Source organism: Dysidea avara, chromosome 10 (genome assembly GCF_963678975.1).
Source record: "Dysidea avara chromosome 10, odDysAvar1.4, whole genome shotgun sequence".
In the NCBI taxonomy this organism is placed as follows: Eukaryota; Metazoa; Porifera; class Demospongiae; order Dictyoceratida; family Dysideidae; genus Dysidea; species Dysidea avara.
Window position 1 is genome coordinate 4,965,741 of NC_089281.1, and position 17,481 is coordinate 4,983,221.

The following is a 17,481-nucleotide window of genomic DNA, read 5'->3' on the forward strand; positions in this document are numbered from 1 at the left end:
TTTAAATAATGACGTATTTTATTAAAGAGGTGGTGATTCGCCATGGAAACAAAAATGGTGCAGCCTTCCTTTCAAGGGTTTATGCGAGCAACTGGTCACGCTGAGGTATGGGAGGATGAGAAGAAGTTTCAGCAGTTTGGTTGGCGAACAACGACCAGCGAGAGCGCTTTCTCCACCGACACGCTGATAGGAAATTGGAACGAGGAACGATTTGATGTGCAGGAAGTTGCAAAGCAGAAGCCGCTCCCATCTCAGGTGAGCTCACCGTAATTTTAAAATGCAAGCAACAACTTGACCAAGGGAATATGAATACTATGGTTAACAACACCATTGTGTTAGTGACCACTGAAGCTCAAGTTTTTAAATTCACAAATCGACACCTGTGTGTGAAAGCATATGTCACAACTGTAAACAGGACCAGGTGTCCTACAGACCTTCAGCACTGTGCTGTAAAGCCTTAGTAATAATAAAGAGTTTAGTGTGTTTAAAAAGCTGGAGAAATGGACCTGGGCAGCTTCAAACCTGCAGCCATCTGACTAAACTTGCAGTGGCCCAGTAGTTCTTGTATTATGGTGAAGGACCTGTATTGCGTGCTTATTTGTTGCATCATCAGGTGTCATTATCTGCCTGCTTTGAAACAGCTGGGTTCCCACTTTATTTGTACCAAAAGGATCAGTACTTTACACATTGTTGAAGTGCTTTCTATATCGTTTACCACAGCTTTCCATCATGTTTTGTCTGTAGTATGGACATTGTTTCTCTACTACCTACACTAATTCCTACAGTCACAGGAAACCACCACCAATGAATGAGCTAAGATATGGACACGAAGGTAACACTGTAGACATTCAGTAGCTGATGTATGTGCTCTAGTACAGGTCCCAGCAAGCCAGTGTTTCCTGGTCATCAACCAGTCCTGGACACTGCTAAGCTGAAGAAAAACTGCAACACTTACTTGACGACATCCGAGGAGGCTTATCATTACCACCGACAAAGCACTGCTAGTTCTAAAACCACAAATGATAAACCTTAAGTTATGGCAGGTAGACTAAGTTCTAGTTTTTTTATATATATATTAAAATACTACAAATGTTTATCACCGCATATAAGAAAATTTGTAATGCATATTATATGTGCACATGTATGTAAATGTAGTATATTTGTGCAACAATTTGAAAAATGTTGTATACATATCAGAGGTCACATATAACCACCTACACCTGGTGTTCTTGTCATGGTATTGCTTCCCCCCATCCCTCGTCCTCTGCCACGTCCACCACCCTTAGGGGGTGGGGATTTTGGTCGCAGGGTCTCGATTTCATCAGTGTTAGGGATAACTGCATGGTCAGCAAAAAAGTCACTATATTTCTCCTTGTTGTAGTTGCTGCTGGATAAGTCTGGACCAAGTGTAAGCCAACCTGTAGTGGAGTAGGATGTATGGAATACTAGAAGGCACATGTCAGAAATGTGTACATAAATCAAATTGTTCTGTATGCTAGAAAATTGGGAACACAAGATATTATGGATACGCAGTACATAAAGCACCAAGGCTGAGCACTATGTTCACAAACAGGAGATCCTTAAAAAACCAGCAAACATTGTCCCTACTGTAGAGTACATAATAATAAAATTATATATTACATTCTCTTGGTACCACGAAGCCACCTAACTTCAAAGGCACATTTCAATATGCATAATATTATTATGTATCACCAAGAGGTCATAAAAAACTCTTTGACATCACATAAAACATGTTGAGTTGGTAAACATATTGATAAACGCTGGAATGAAGAGGGACGGGCAATCGCTTATAAATTGTACACATAGCCATAATTGTAGATTTATGAAACACCATATACTACTGACACTTTGGCATGCAAATCTTAAAGTGGATTAATTATACACTATTTTAAGTACAACCACTCATCCACAAGCTATTAGCCGCATGTTCGAATAAAGAGCAACATCCAATTTTGAACAGTAAACGATAACCTTACAATGAAGTAAACCCCTCTAGATGTTTAGCACACTTTGTAAAACACAGTCATTAAATGACACAGCAGCTGTAAAACTGCTTACCGTACACAAGGAAACTTTAACGTCAGAAAAATTGATGAATTTGACGAATTGGTTTTAAGTCATCAAATTTATATTTGTCAAATATTTATAAGCGCCTTAAAAGTACAGGTTTTGTCTATAATTTTTTGATTTTCGTCAACATTTTATTAGTCAAATCTGCTGAAGTATGAATTCATCAAATTTTTCTTACGTCAAAATTTCCTTGCGTACGGAAGCTGAATTTTTCATGTAGGACTTGGCCATTCAAACCTAATTACAATGCTGAACCATAATCAAAATTTTCAAGGATCCAATAGTTAAACTTGTATTTGTGATTGGTAGCCCGCAACGGGCTATTAGCCATGATACATGTCAGTTGTATCATGTACTCGCATGATTTGCTTGATATGTAAACCCACATCTTCAAGCTTGGATGTGCATATCTAGGCAACCATGATACAACTATTAGAGGTGCACTACTTTTAGCCAACATTCCACGAACAGATATAAAATAATATTATCAAGCTGATAAACTAAGCCGATCCAATAGCATAGACTTTTCTCTAACAATTCACACTCTAAATTTAGTTATAAAGTGACTTTAATCAACAGTTGAAATTACATAAATAGGTGTTGCTAAGATATTACTAGTGCACAGTGCCCATAAATAGGTGTTTATGGATATCTGTATCTGCTACTTGTTTACACATGTTAACGATCTGATACACGATATGCAAAAACAAGGCCAATGTTGGACCAATCCAGTACACCTCTAACAATTATGTGTTACCCTCTTGTTTACTTGTTTCTTAAAGGCATACCTGGTCTTATTGTATCATCACCACCAAACAAGTGTATTCTTCTCCTACCAAGACAGAAATGTTCCATGATGTGAAATATTTCTTCTGGTTTCTTGACTGAACCATATTCTGGCTAACAAACAAGATATATAACATATACAATTATAAACTAAGTACAATTTCTACTTCTAATTATACGTACACATGTGTACTGTAAATACAAATACAAACAGAGTAGATGGTAGCCTGTATACTTACCTCTTCAGTGATGATGATATCCAGGTCCACATTAGCATGAATAAAATCTCCATCTTGATTTCTCCTCACTGTACCCTTGATACCCATCAGGCAGTGTTCCTAATATAGTGACAAGGAAATCTCACATAAATTAAAACATCCAAAATTTTTATCTGATAAGATTTCAACGTCCAATATTCTACCCTCATTTCTAAACTTTTGTGTGCATTTCATGATGACCAACATACACTAGTTTAGGTGTACCTATAGAACACTAAGATACATACCTTAGTATGCTGAAACACAGAGCGTGATTCTATGTGTTTCACATTACCCGGGTTACTAAAGTTGGTCTTCACCCAACAGATGTCTTCACAGCGACGAAACCCCCACTTCTGAAAACACTGTAATGATATATGACATGTAAGTGTGTGGTGTAACCTTAAAGTGGTCTATTCAACAAGTACACTAGAATAAGTGAATACTGTTGTCCGTCTACCAAAACAACCTTTATATTTCTAGGACTGCTGTCATAGAACCTGCTATTTTACTACAGGAATTCTTTATTTAAGTTTGATTGTTGGTAACATAGTACTGTATATGTAGGAATTTTCGAGGTACAAAACTTTCGCAAATTTTGCAAGTAATGATAGCTTCGTGAAAATATAATCGTGAAATGTTTCAGGTTTATACACATAGCTGTTACCTTACAAAATCCATTTACTAGACTTTCGCGAAGTAAAAGGTGTGAAAATTGTATTTTACACAGTTTCACGAAAGTTCCATCCTTCAAAAATTTCCCACTATACGGTATTCAGTTACAATTCAGTGGCCAGTCAATTGAAATAACACATATGGCAGCTCCTCTTATGGGAATATTTCAATCATCACACACCACACTTGTGCATTGAAGACATATTACAATTACCTGTCTACCAAGGTCCAGTCCCTCACAACTACCACACCAGAGAAACACAAAAGACCTCTGGGCAGCAATTTCTTCAATCTTAAGACTCATGATCTGAGAAACAAAAAGATGCACATATACAACTTGATGAACGTACTTCAATGATGACCATTTCAATATTGGTCCCCTAATGTTATCATTAATTAGAGTATATCAAGAGTCCATTGTGGATTCTATAGTGCAGACTGGTACCTAGACTCCCTACATGTGGATACTTTGAATGGTTAAGCTAGTAGTTATGGTTGGACCTACTTGACATGACCACCATAATAATAAGATAGCACATAGTATAGCGGCGTAGCCCGCAAAATTGGCAATATTGTGCACTTTTTCATAAAACCATGAAACTTTCCACATAAATAGTACTCCTCATTACATGTAATTTTAGATATAGTGCCATCGCTAAGTTGACCCTTGGTGACTTTTACGGCCATTTTTGTACAGAAAATTGATCATTTTTGTCTTTAACTCCCTGAGGCAGTAATTAACCTGTTAAAACATGGTACCAAACAAAAGATCTTGTTGGTTTTTATTTGAAGTCAATTGGTGATTTCATTACAAAGTTATGATCATTTTGGTTGTATACAATCACTGGACTGGACTGGTGGACTGGACTACTGGACTCAGGTATTTTCCCTTTTTTAACCAAATATTTGGGCAACTGGTTGAAAGTATGTTAGTCTCATGTAGTTAGACCACTCCCCCACACATAAAGAAACCCACACACAAACCAAAGAAAGGTGTGATCATGCCAGACTTGTCAACATTGCCCAGCTTCAGCTATGTACAGAGGTTCTAATAGTTCTTGCATGTCAACAAATCTAAAACAGAAGTCACATGCGGTAATTATAGTTTAAAGTTCAAAATGGATCAATTTGATTGGTTGAAATCTTGTGCATGTGATTTCACTTGTTATTGCCGTCGTGCAAAAACTATAGAACCTTTTTATCAGCTATTGAATAGCAAGACAGTTAACTGTCGCCACTTAATTTAGCTGACTCCATGACTATAACTTGCATGGTTACTACATACTGACACATGTACTGTATGGTTTGTACTTCATGATAAGACAAATGGTAGTTGTACAATAGACATTATGCCAAGAGAGAGAATTGCACATTATGCCAAGAGAGAGAATTGCACACAATTCTAAGATAACAGACAGTGCCAAGTAGACAGATTCACCTGCATATTTTACATTCAATGTAGCAATAGCTACGACCAGTTGCCCAAATATGTGCTAAAATGAAAAACAAACAAAAAAAAACTGAGTCCACCAGTCCAGTCCACCAGTCCAGTCCACCAGTCCAGTCCACTAGTCCAGTCCAGTGATTGTATACAACCGATCATTTTTACTAGTTGCAAAATTTGATAAATTTACCTGCCCTCGAGGTGTGAATTACCTGTGGGCAGATAATTATGCATAAATTTATCAAATTTTGCAGCTAATAAAAATACTCCTAACTTAAGAATGAAATCACCTATTGACTTCAAATAAAAACCAAGTTGTTTCTATCAGCAAGATCTTTTGTTTGGTACCATGTTTTAACAAGTTAATTACTGCCTCAGGGAGTTAAAGAAAAAATGATTAATTTTCTGTACAAATATGGCAGTAAAGGTCACCAAAGGTCAAATCAGCGATGGCACTATATCTGAAAATACATGTATTGAGGACTACTATTTATGTGGAAAGTTTCATGGCTTTATGAAAAAGTGCACAATTTTTTGGTTGTGCCGCTATACTAACATGACGAAGTGAAGTGTGTTGGTTATGGACTACAACTAAGTGAGCTTAAAGGGTTGAGCCTTGCTAGTGTGCAGATGTAGAGGTTTTAATAATAAGCAAATGTCTTGTAGGATGTTTATAAAGTCAATAGAGGAATGAGAGAGGATGAATCAGACAAGCAAAAGTAACTCAAATTCTGTTTAAAAATTACACTAATGGTAATGAGTGTTACAGACTCTAAACTACATTTGTTATCAATCCTGCATGTAAACACTTTCAATGCTGTGTACAGGAACAATAAGGAATGATTTGGGAAGCAGGTAAATTTATGGACATAATAGGCTCAAAAAGCAAATACCCAACTGCCCTTGTCTCACAAAATGCATACAGTTTCTTCAAAACTTTCATCATGAGACTTATTAATAATAGCTTCCTCCTGGATACTAGTCCTACCAAGAGTATATAATAGAAACCAACAGTGTCGAATGGTGTATTAGTCCATGATTAATGATTGCGTAAAATAACACGAATATCTCAGTAATTGTTTGTTTACGTGAAATGGTAATTTGAAATGTGTACGTGGCAACAGGTCTTTGTACACCAGTTTTCCGTGTTATTCAACCAAGTATTCAACAGTTATTGTACAAAGAAAGTGTAGTAAGGACCCAAGATAACCCCAGCTTGCTAAAACAATGATTGCACAAATGAGGGTGTTGCCACGCCTTCAGGACCCGCTTGGCAGTGCCAGAACTTTAACATTAGCCAATTCTCGTTAACGCTATCATGTTTTCGCTTAGTTTAGTGGCTGAATTGGGCTAAATACAGCAATCCTTAATGGCACTATAAACAAATAATTACTGAAATATCCGTGTCACTTTATGCAATCATTAACCAAGGGGTAATACACTTGTTCGATACTCTTGGTTACTATTATATACACTTGGTCCTACCACAAGCAGTTATACTTACTACTAGAGCTTATATGTTGTGTGTAAGTATCCCAGCATTTTCTGAGCAGCAATGTTGTACATACAATAAGACCACTCATTTCTGTAGATAAATGCTGTAGTACTCTACATCAACATACATACTATATATCTGACCTCTTCAAAGCCCCATGGTTTATGGGAGAAAGTTATGCCGGACACTCTTCGCTGGTACTCTTCTAGTGGAGGGTCGATATATATGACATCAAAACGTTGTCCCAAATCAGACAAGTTGTAGTCATACATGTCACACTTCAGGTACCTGGCAAGTAATAACACAATAAACTGCTGTACGAGTGGTTTGCTTTATACCCTGTGTGTATGAGTGTGTGCATGTGCATGCGTGTAGGGTATAACGTATTCTTCAGGTTGCTTACACAAAAATGTAACAGTCATGTCACATGACAATTTTGTCACTCATTTAAGACAATGATTTCCAACATTAGCTTTAGCTGATGACCTGCTAACTACAACATTAGTCAGTTTGAGATATTTGTATCACGTCTGATCATTTTACTGCTCTGTTTTCACAAGCCACCATTATAATAAACTTTATCTAATCAAATCGTTCACCTACAGCCCACACCATAAGCACATACAACCACGGTTAGTCTTAGTGTACACACACATATATACAGGTGTACAGCATATACAGTTATCAGCTTACATCGGTGGCTTGGCAAATTTGGCTATTTGTAGATCTTTCAGCCGAATCAGTTCTTTGAGCTTGGGATATTCCTCAAACCTGTCCTCCAAGCCTGTAAAAGAGAACACAATGCCACATCTACATACAAACATACTGTGTACCTAAAATAAAAGTACCCTACCATTATGGTATCTACTGTAGCTCACATTCAGACGTATACCTACTACTCTGTATCTACTGCCAACAACGTACATAGCAGTACATGTATAAGGACAACTATAGTTGATATATCAGTTAGACCATTTTTGCATAAGAAAAGAATATTTACAAGACATGACAACCTTTCAACAGTACAAAAATTATAAACCTTAGACTACATTTTTATGGTGAATTGCACAATTCGTTCAACAAGAAAATGATCAAGCAGGGAACCAGAACATACAGGTATATCATGCCATTTGACAGGATTTTTATTAAATATTAAACAGCTCTAATGCCAATATTCTGGATAACAATTGCAAAAGCTCACAGTCAAAATATTGCAGTATACTTTATACAGTAGTCTTGTACTAGCCTGCATCGTGGATGAAGTTTTGTGGTCGTTGTCCGGTGTCCACAAAGTGTTGAGAGTAGTCGTTGTGTGGGTTGGAGCTATGAGTACCTTTGAGGAATACTGTAGAGTCTTTGTACATCGTCTCCTCCTGTATGATGTGACAAACATGTTTTCTACGATATTGTACACTACATATATACATGATATAAACATTAAACTGGAAATTTAAAATATCACATTATATAGAGCAGGGTGAAAATAATAGTCCACCATTAGCAATCTGCTGATAAAATTAGCAAGATTGCTGTCCGTTTCCTTTCTGGTCTGAGACCAACAAACGGTAGGTAAATACAGTGGACCCGGACCCACGGGAATCCAACTCTTCTTGGAATTTTATACACTTCACAATATTCTATACTTGTACTGGATACATAGAGATGGACCGATACCACTTTTTACCAATACTTCCGATACGAATATTTGTACTGAAATTATCTGCTGATACCAATTCCGATATCGATACTAAGCATTGAAGCCTAGACAAGTTTATTATAGAAATTTCATTGTTGTGATATGTAGCTAGCTATTAAAATATCACAGTAATTGATTGATCTCAGTTCAATCAAGTTTTAAAATATTCATTAACATGATAAACATCATTGTGGATTACTAATTTCTTGATTTGGGATAGTTTTCTTGTAAGCTTATTGATTAGGCAATTAATTGCGTGGGTGACCGATAATTGTACTACAGTGGAACCTCTCTTATCTGGGCGGTCTGGTACACACTACTGTTCGTATCTCAGAAATGCCTGTAACTAAGAATAACATGCTATTATGCTAAAGTGACTAACTTAAATACAAGTAATGTTGTTATTGCTATCAGTTAGTGGTATGCAGTTTAGTGGGCAGAGGGGAAGTCACTACAGAGCATTCATGGTCACTCCCCTGGGCTGTAAAATCCATTATCACCCAGCAACCAAGTGGTAGTTATTATTAGTATAATAAACAAGCCACCAAACAGGTAAACAGCAACCTTTAGGCTCCCTCCTTGTGTTTTCATCTAATCCAAACTTCATTATGGTCAATAAACTACAAGCTACATGACTAAGTTGGGCTGTCCGGACAACGGTGTCCTGACAGGACAATGGTGCCCGGATAATAGAGGTTTGGATAAGGGAGGTTCCACTGTATGTTTGTTACAGCTTTGCAACCAAACCTTTTCATGAAAAAGCAAGCCAAGTAGTAGTCATAAACTTTCTTGAGGAACAACTACATTGCCATTAATTACAAAGGATTCACGTGCTCTAATATATTAGAATACACAAGGAGCAATTGTAGCAATATTTGGAAAAAAGTAACAAAGGCTTTGTTTCGCTGCTCAACTAAGTTACTGATTGGCTTAACTAAGTTATTAGCTACTGGAAACTTAGCTAGAGATAGTTTAATAAAAGTGGCGAGTATCTACTGGTGGTATCTGTATCTTGTATTACCAATACCGATCCAGTGGTATCGGCATCAATACCAATACTGGCACCGGTATTGGTCCACCTTTAGTCTTGCATGGCCAATCCACTTTTCCCCCCATCACGCATGGTGTCTCGCACGGTGTTTACACCAATTAGAAATTTTAAGTGCCTCTGAAAAAATGTCGGAAGCTGACCGCATTTATAGGCCACTGCCTGCTGCACAATCAGCATACTAGGCCTACTAGACAGATGCTAAAAGCATGATGGGGCGAGCCTGAGTTGTGTAAAAAGTGATGCAGCATCAACTGTATTTCCATGAATAGCGTTTAATGTGTGTGTTCGTAGCTATATCTACAGAAATGCTCAGGCTACTCTAGAGGTAGCTGGAGAAAGGTGAAAAAAGTTCAAGTTGGGAGGCTCAGTGGCCTGCCAGTATATAGCTACACAACTGTGTGGAAGCATAGTCAGCTAGAACTTATCTCTCTGTCTTCTGCAGTTTCATTGGCCAACTGCATGCTCTCTTCTGCGAGTGTACATGACGTCTATCAGGTGTCTACTTGCTTGTGCTTCATTGTGGCATTTCTGCTGCCGTCCTCGCCCTGTCTTGTTCTCTCCCTGCCTTCTTCTAAGACGATCTTCTTTGTCTATGTAGATAACAAGTTGTAACCCACATGACAAATTCTAAGCCAAGTGGTGCAAATATAGCCTTTTTCGTACAGGAAGCTTTCGTGAACGTGACGTACGATTCACTCGGGCATTCAGCAGCCAGTGTTCCCTACTCGCCCTGTCTCGTTCTCTCCCGGCCTTCTTTGTCCATGTCAATGTAGATAAGAATATTAAATTGTGAGCGAAGTGACAAATTCTAAGCCACGTGGCACACTTTTCCGTGTTCGTTACGTAAACTCATGGGAATGGTCAGATGTACGGTCGTACGTACAGTTGAGCGGGGCTGTCCGTGTTCGCTACGTAAACTCTCAGGAATGGTCAGACGTACGGTCGTATGTACAGTTGAGCACTACCAGTGTGGGGCAGTCCGTGTTCGTTACGTAAACTCTCGGGAATGGTCAGACATATGGGTCAGATGTACAAGTGACCACTGCCATTTGTGGGGCTCGCTCAGGCTCGCTCCAATTATGCCGCCTAGCTACTAGAGTAGTTTAGAAGCATTGTGAAAACGCACCGTATGAAGTCTGGTTGTCGAGCTGCTGGAACTTGCTTAGCTAGTAATCACTATTTCCCTGCAATATTAATTTGTTTGCACAATATTTCTAAACTTTAGTAGCTAGACCATACAATAGACTAGTATGCTCATTGTGCAGCAGTTGCGAGTGGCCTATAAATGTAGTCAGCTTCAGAAACTTTTTCAGAGGTGCTTATAACATCTAATTGGTATAAACATTGTGCAAGACACCATACGCAATGGGGAAAAAAGTGGATTGGCCATGCAAGATTACTTGCATAGGTACCTAGTACAAGTATAGAATATTGTGAAGTGAATAAAATTCCAAGAAGAGTTGGATTCCCGCGGGCCCCGGGTCCTCTGGCCCACTGTTTTTACCTACCCATCAAAAAAGGCAGCTATAGTTTATCACTACCTGTGTTTACATTTGTTGCTAGGTGATAAAACAGGCTGGGAGGGATTACAATGTACCATAGTGTACACAAGACTTAAGGACAATTGGGTTATGGGGTTATGGGCTGTCAGACAACCATCTAGTTGATCTGTATATTTTTGAAAGCTTATTGTCACCCCTGTTAGAGAATGTCACAGCCTTGTGGTATTGTGTAGCTGGCTCAATGGGAGCATATCAGATTGGAGGTTAAGTTTCCAATAGTCAACCATGATGGATCACTACTGTACTTTACTGCCAGACTACTTACAATAGAATAATAAATAGCTCTATAATATTTAACAACAAATCGAATACTGCATTTACTTGGTTAAATGCCGCACTTTCAATAGTAGCCCCACCCGAGTTGTACAATGATCATTTTGAAAAATAAGGGCTGCAACATCATTTTCGAGTGGTCAAGCTCGAATAGTCACCATTAGAACTAAGGTGATAAATGCCACGGCATTTAACTAAGTAAAAATAGACAATTTTGGTACTATATATTGTACTGTATAGGCAGAAATTTTCGCTGGACATTTTTTTGTGGAAAGTTTTCACATATTTTTTATTCACAAAATCCCAGAAACAATCATTAACTTATGATTACATTTTACAAAGCTGTCATCACTCAAGAAATATGGGAAATTTCTATACTCAAAAAATTCCTTATAAAGCAGTGAAGCTGTTGTACTGTAAATGCTTGAAATAAGCACAGACAAATAGAGGTGTACCAATAATCGGATCGGCTAAAATATCAGCCACCGATGGTATCGGTACAGAACGGCAGGAGGACCGATATCGCAACCGATATTTATACAGTAGGAATAGTTTGTACATAAACAGATTATGCATTGGTTTTCTACGTTACCCATGTGGCAGTGGCTTATTGTTCACTCTGCAACAAGTTACAAGAAACCATACAAATACACGCAATTCTAGTGTTTGTTGCTGGAAAGCTTATTACAGTCTCTACAAATGAAGCAGTTATAGAGTACCTTTGTAATAAAAAGAAGGGTCACAGGATAGCCAAGGAAACTTGCTGTACCAGCTTTCTCACAAGCCATTAGAATGCAGATAAAAACAGAAATATCTGTGTAAGGCTTCATGGGAGTATACATAAAAATGTTTGTGGGTATCTAATTGTCTGGATTGCACAATAGAAACTCAAGCTGTACACCTGTACACTTTTATTTGTTTAAAACTATAATGCAAATATCGGCTTGACTATCGGTTATCGGCTTCTTTTGGTGGCATCAATATCGGATATCGGTACATGCCAAAAACCCATATCGGTACACCTCTACAGACAAATATTCTAGAGGACAGAGAACAATACTGTATTTGATTAGACATTTGTAAAACTTGCTCAAACATTGTATAAATTTTTACCTTGAAACACTGTCAAGTCCGACTGGCTTTTTGTTCTGGGAGAATTGTCTATCAACGGTGAATACATTATGATTGGATATCACATCCAAGCAAAATGGACCATGGTCAGACAAACACCATCAGATATGCCACAATTATTCCAAACTCTGATATATTGAAGTTCTTTATACCGTATAGTGGCACAAAGATTTTATTTTCGCAAACAGTGGCTAGCTGTCGTAATTAAATTTGCACTTATTTCATCTCATGTGTTTTTGTGCAGGAGTTTCGTGTCCTCTCGCTTACCGTCATGAAGCAAGAACAAACTGCATATCCTTGAGAGGGTGCATAAAATTTTATTTTTGCAGAGAGTTATGTTCACGGAAATTTGTTCCACACTCTTAAGATTCGTGATAAATTATTATAGATGTGGCTATACGGTATGGACTATTAAGCTAGGGATGGAATTTATAGATATGAGCACACATACAATATAATGAATTTGGCATCAAATTGAATTGCATACTAACAATGTAGCACACAGGTGGATTAATCAACAGGCTTCTGTATGTCCCCACACCTAACACTGAATTCATAAAATTAATGCTTGCAACAAAACATAAAATAGGAATCTTTTAAAACCTCAACACATACACCCATCAAAGGCTGTACTATTGTACATCTAATACAGTACTTGTAGTAGATATTTCTATTATACTTTCTCACAAATAAATATTGATCAGAAACCAGCAATACCTTCATGGTGCCTAGGCAGTCACTACAGTATTGGTCAGATAACCAAGCCCAAAAGTGCCTACCTCAAACGTTTCCAATACCATACAAGAAATTTTGAAAATTTGACAAATCTACACTTCACCAGTATTGATGAATTAAACATTGCCAAAAATCAACAAATCACATGATCTAAACACGTACTTTAGGGGGGCTTATGGATGTTTCACTAAAATGATGAGTTCAACTGATTTGTCAAATTTTTTTCCTGTTGTACGGTGCTGCGGCAAAAAATTATTTTAAAAATATTTTGTGGAATAGTTAACTGATGCCTGATGCCTTCAGATAAGCATAATTCTAAGGCTACAGGCTTGACTTTTTCACTGTTTGATGTCACTTCAGCCCTTTTGGCATATACCACAGTATGGAGAATGCATGCTTCATGGACTTACCTGTGTCCTCCTTTGTGTCGCATTTATCTTTGCTGACAGCACAAGGTGTTGATTTGTGGTACCAACATGAGATGGTTCCCCAAGTCTGTAATGGGAATTGTCTGAGTTTCCATTGTGACTGGATTTGATTGCAGAGTCCTCCTAGTGTTCTTTATTTGTAATGTTGTGTAACAGGCTGAACATAGCTGAAAACGAAGCGTAATGGCGACTTCACAATTTAAGTAGTTGATAGCTGGGGCATGCATTCAGACAAAAGCAATAACCTTGGCGCCATTCTTTCTTCTAATGCGGTATGCACAGATTTACTAGTCATATAATAATGGTAAACAAACAAGTACAAGGAAAATAAGGAATTTTAAGTTCGATTAGGAATAAAAAGTAGTGAAACAAGGGAGGTCATCTACAGCAGTATATCTTCAGGTGTAGGTAACCTCTCCTATTTCACTACTTTTATTTCTTTGATCCCTGAACTTCATAATTTTTCTTTACATGTATACTAAACAAGCACACTAACAACAAGTAATATAGCAACTACTAAACACTCACATCACTGTCAGTGTCCTTCTTGTAATCCCTTCTTGATCTATCCTCTCTCCCCCTACCACCATGTCTGGACTGCCTGTGTGCACAATATGATAGTAAACCACTGTACTAGATGGGATATTAAATATGGAGTAATCATATTACAACAACATCAATGACAATTATCATATTACTGGAATCTGAACCTAGATAACACGGGACCAACCCTAGGCATCAAGGTGCTAGTTTAATTTACTAATGGCAAAGTATTACTTCATTGAGTCCTTCACATGTGTCTGGATTATGTACATAGAGTAGGTATCCTCATTTCCTATGAACAATTTCTAGTATATGATGTAGATACCCAGAATCAACAATGTACAGTGAAACTACCCACCTCAATAATAAGGCCACCTAGTTTGTTTGATATAAGGTACTCTAATGCGCTAATTGATATAAGGCTCCCAGAGCCCTTCTTTCAGTTTCCCAACACTTTGCGTGGCTTTTATAACCAAGAAACAAACACTACATTATGTATACTTCTCGTGAATGTGACAAAATACTTCATAATAACGATGCTAATTTCAGGCACCATGTTTTATTGTGCAATCATACATAGTAGTGTATCATAGGGCCATGACACGTGACCAACCTCCTCTGGCCACATCTGCAGGACAAAACTGGTAAAACTAACACAATATTTGGGGCCAGCTGAGCACACAGTCAAGGTGTCACTGCAAAAGTTGCTGCTCCCATGTACCTACGTGCCTATAGTTCTGGCAATATACTTCATACTTTTAGCAGCCACTATACTATGCATGCTTCAAATAATGCTGGAATAATTGATATATTCCTACACACCTTTCAAGAAACTCATAGTGTATTTATGCTAATTGTAAATACCTGCAATAGCAACTAGCCAGGTATTAATTTGTTGAAAGCCTTGCCACTTTGTTTTGTGGCCAGATTAATGAGGTTTTCAGTAATAGGGGCACCTCACTATTAAGGCCACTGATCACCAGTGACGTTGCTACGCTGGAGCCCACTAGGGCCTGTGCACCACTGTCAGCTTTCCAGACCCTATTGTCGTCGGTAAATCTTGTAACTCGCATGATGCGACATGACAATCTCTCACAATACTACCCCCATAACTTTCAACCACAAAAATTGTCACTGTATGTACTAATCTCCCTTGTCTTGGCTGATATTTTGCTATAAAAAATAATGTACAATTACACAAGTATATCTAAAATTCCATTTAATACCCACTATCACATGATCACAAGTGTAAGTGAGACTACGCCAAGTCTCATATCACATCAAGAAGATAATGCTACTCTATGCTGGGGTGCTGAGTGAGGCAATCTTGATAGAAGATGTGAAGACTGTCAATATGAAGCTTAAAATTTTAATGCCTGCTAATACAAAGAGATTGCCTGACAATATTGGCTACGAATAAAAGATGATGGTGACAGGAGTTAGCATAAAGAATGAAATATCATCTAAGTGAAAGGGATACATGTGTATTCCTTTTAATGCACACTGTGACTATAAGATAGTCTAGGTACAGAGCTCATGTGGTACAAACAATAAAAGTTGTTAGCAATTGAAGATTGAATCCTGAAGAGTTGTGAAATCAGGTATAATTGTATGATAGTTGCGCAACAGCATTAGGTTGTAGTGCCAATAAGCTGCATAGCAGTACAGTTACATAGTTAGGTACAGCCATACACTTAAACAAGTCTTATATACAAATGTATGAAGAGTCCATAGTAAGATAGACTCATATCATGTGTATTTATATTTGCATGGATGGAGTTAATGAGAGTGTGGTGCCTTACCTAGACCTCACCATCACTGAAAATCTAGCTACGCCACTGCTTATTAATTAATGAGGTTTCACTGTATCTACTGATATTCACAAGCACTGACAAAAATTTACACACACGCACGCACACACAGACTACTTACCTGTACTTGGTGGGATTTAAGCGATATAATAGTCTCTTATACTCATCCTGTTCACGACGACCATTTACTTGCTCAGCAATTTCATTCTGTGGACAGTTCAACAAGTGGGACAGCAAACTGCGTCGTTGTTTTGAATGCTTCCTACACCTTGCAATACGGATATTTACAATACCATCCTTGTTAACAATTGGAGCTGTATCATGTTTGCTTGCAGATGCCATTACTAGTAGTACGTGGTGCAACTATAAACAATGTTACATCCATAATACGATAAACAACACTAAGTCTTACACCATTGTGAGAATATCAATTAGATACAGTACAAGAACACCTTGTTGTTGAGTCGACAAAATATGCTTCCATATTAAACTCGACTTGTCACTTTTTTTCCTAGTTCAACAGTTGAAGGAGTAACTCACTTATTGTTACCAGTTTTAAGCGTGAACAGGTGAGGAAACTTTTTGAAGAAAACGAAAAAAACGGCTCTTTCTTTGCAAACGGTCAACAATTTTATTCACAATTAGTAAATCAAGACACATTTCAATACCTGCGATTACTGAGAGTTAGCTGGGGAGTGTAGTTTTGGTACTCGAGTTTTGAAGTTCATGCATTTCTCTAAATAAAGCGCATCACTGAAATATTAATCCCACAATCGTAAAAACTACGTAAGTATATACTGCAGCTGTACCTCGAGCTGTACAGAGAGGATGGTGGATGGGCGGGATGATCTGATGATCCAATCTTGTGGATAATTGTATATAAGTGGGAATTGCATGCAGCTAAAAGGACTATTCAAGCTACTGAGAATGTTAATATAGTTAAAATCGTAGGTTTAATATGTAAATCAGCTGTGAAAGTTACCATGACATCTGTCACTAGTCCCCCATGTGAAGGTGTATGTTGATGATCAGTACCAAGAGTTCAAAATATTATAGAGAGGGAGGGTTCCCTCTATATATTATGAACTCTTGTCAATAGACGATATGCACACTTTATTACTCGAACGAAAAATGATCAATTGTGGGAAAGAAGTGTATAGCAAGCGAGATGGCCTGTCCTTAGCTCAAGTGGTGAGTTATTGCTTGAGCTGCATTTGCTTCCCATACTTTTGTATGGGACTTCCACTTTTAAGTTACCGTCGAGTTTTGCACCGTCTACACTTAATTGATCATTTTTCGTTCGAGTAATAAAATGTGCATATCGTCTAGACTGATCTGTTCCACAGGGAAGTTGCAGGTACCCTGTTTCCAACTATAAGTGTTTTCCAGCAATCACTAGATGTTACATGCTAAAGGCACCACATGTAGGATGGAGCAATCACTCAGAATAGAATGATGTACATGCTGAGAAGAGTCAATTTAAGTGATTCAAACCAGGAAGCT

At 37.8% G+C, this 17,481-nt stretch overlaps 2 protein-coding genes across 3 annotated transcripts; one reads left to right on the plus strand and one right to left on the minus strand.

Moving 5' to 3' along the window:
- LOC136236957 (cilia- and flagella-associated protein 68-like) lies at positions 1–1,217 on the plus strand. The gene is made up of 3 exons (XM_066027190.1): positions 1–255; positions 745–832; positions 879–1,217. The coding sequence occupies exons 1-3, from the start codon at positions 43–45 to the stop codon at positions 1,031–1,033; spliced, it is 456 nt and encodes a 151-aa protein (XP_065883262.1). The 5' UTR covers positions 1–42; the 3' UTR covers positions 1,034–1,217.
- On the minus strand, positions 1,054–16,754 carry LOC136236956 (N6-adenosine-methyltransferase non-catalytic subunit-like). Of its 2 annotated transcripts, none has more exons than XM_066027188.1 (11): positions 16,647–16,754; positions 16,100–16,341; positions 14,153–14,225; positions 7,995–8,121; positions 7,442–7,532; positions 6,892–7,036; positions 4,024–4,116; positions 3,383–3,499; positions 3,117–3,215; positions 2,880–2,991; positions 1,054–1,418 (listed from the first exon to the last, which is right to left on the minus strand). In XM_066027188.1, exons 2-11 carry the CDS (start codon positions 16,318–16,320, stop codon positions 1,201–1,203), a joined length of 1,296 nt encoding a protein of 431 aa, XP_065883260.1. In that variant the 5' UTR covers positions 16,321–16,341; positions 16,647–16,754; the 3' UTR covers positions 1,054–1,200. The 2 variants fall into 2 exon arrangements, with proteins under 2 accessions (XP_065883260.1, XP_065883261.1); XM_066027189.1 differs by lacking the exon at positions 16,647–16,754 and adding an exon at positions 16,391–16,614.
- Positions 16,755–17,481: the final 727 nt, after the last annotated feature.

Bases quoted from the DNA above. Each gene is read 5' to 3' on its own strand.
- LOC136236957 (XM_066027190.1), top strand. From the start codon at position 43: ATGGAAACAAAAATGGTGCAGCCTTCCTTTCAAGGGTTTATGCGAGCA. The intron at 256-744 runs GTGAGCTCACCG...TTTTGTCTGTAG, and splicing joins AGAAGCCGCTCCCATCTCAG to TATGGACATTGTTTCTCTAC. The intron at 833-878 runs GTAACACTGTAG...GCTCTAGTACAG, and splicing joins GCTAAGATATGGACACGAAG to GTCCCAGCAAGCCAGTGTTT.
- LOC136236956 (XM_066027188.1), bottom strand. From the start codon at position 16,320: ATGGCATCTGCAAGCAAACATGATACAGCTCCAATTGTTAACAAGGAT. The intron at 4,117-6,891 runs GTCAGATATATA...TTTGTTTCTCAG, and splicing joins AACCATGGGGCTTTGAAGAG to ATCATGAGTCTTAAGATTGA. The intron at 2,992-3,116 runs GTAAGTATACAG...CTTGTTTGTTAG, and splicing joins ATATCATCATCACTGAAGAG to CCAGAATATGGTTCAGTCAA.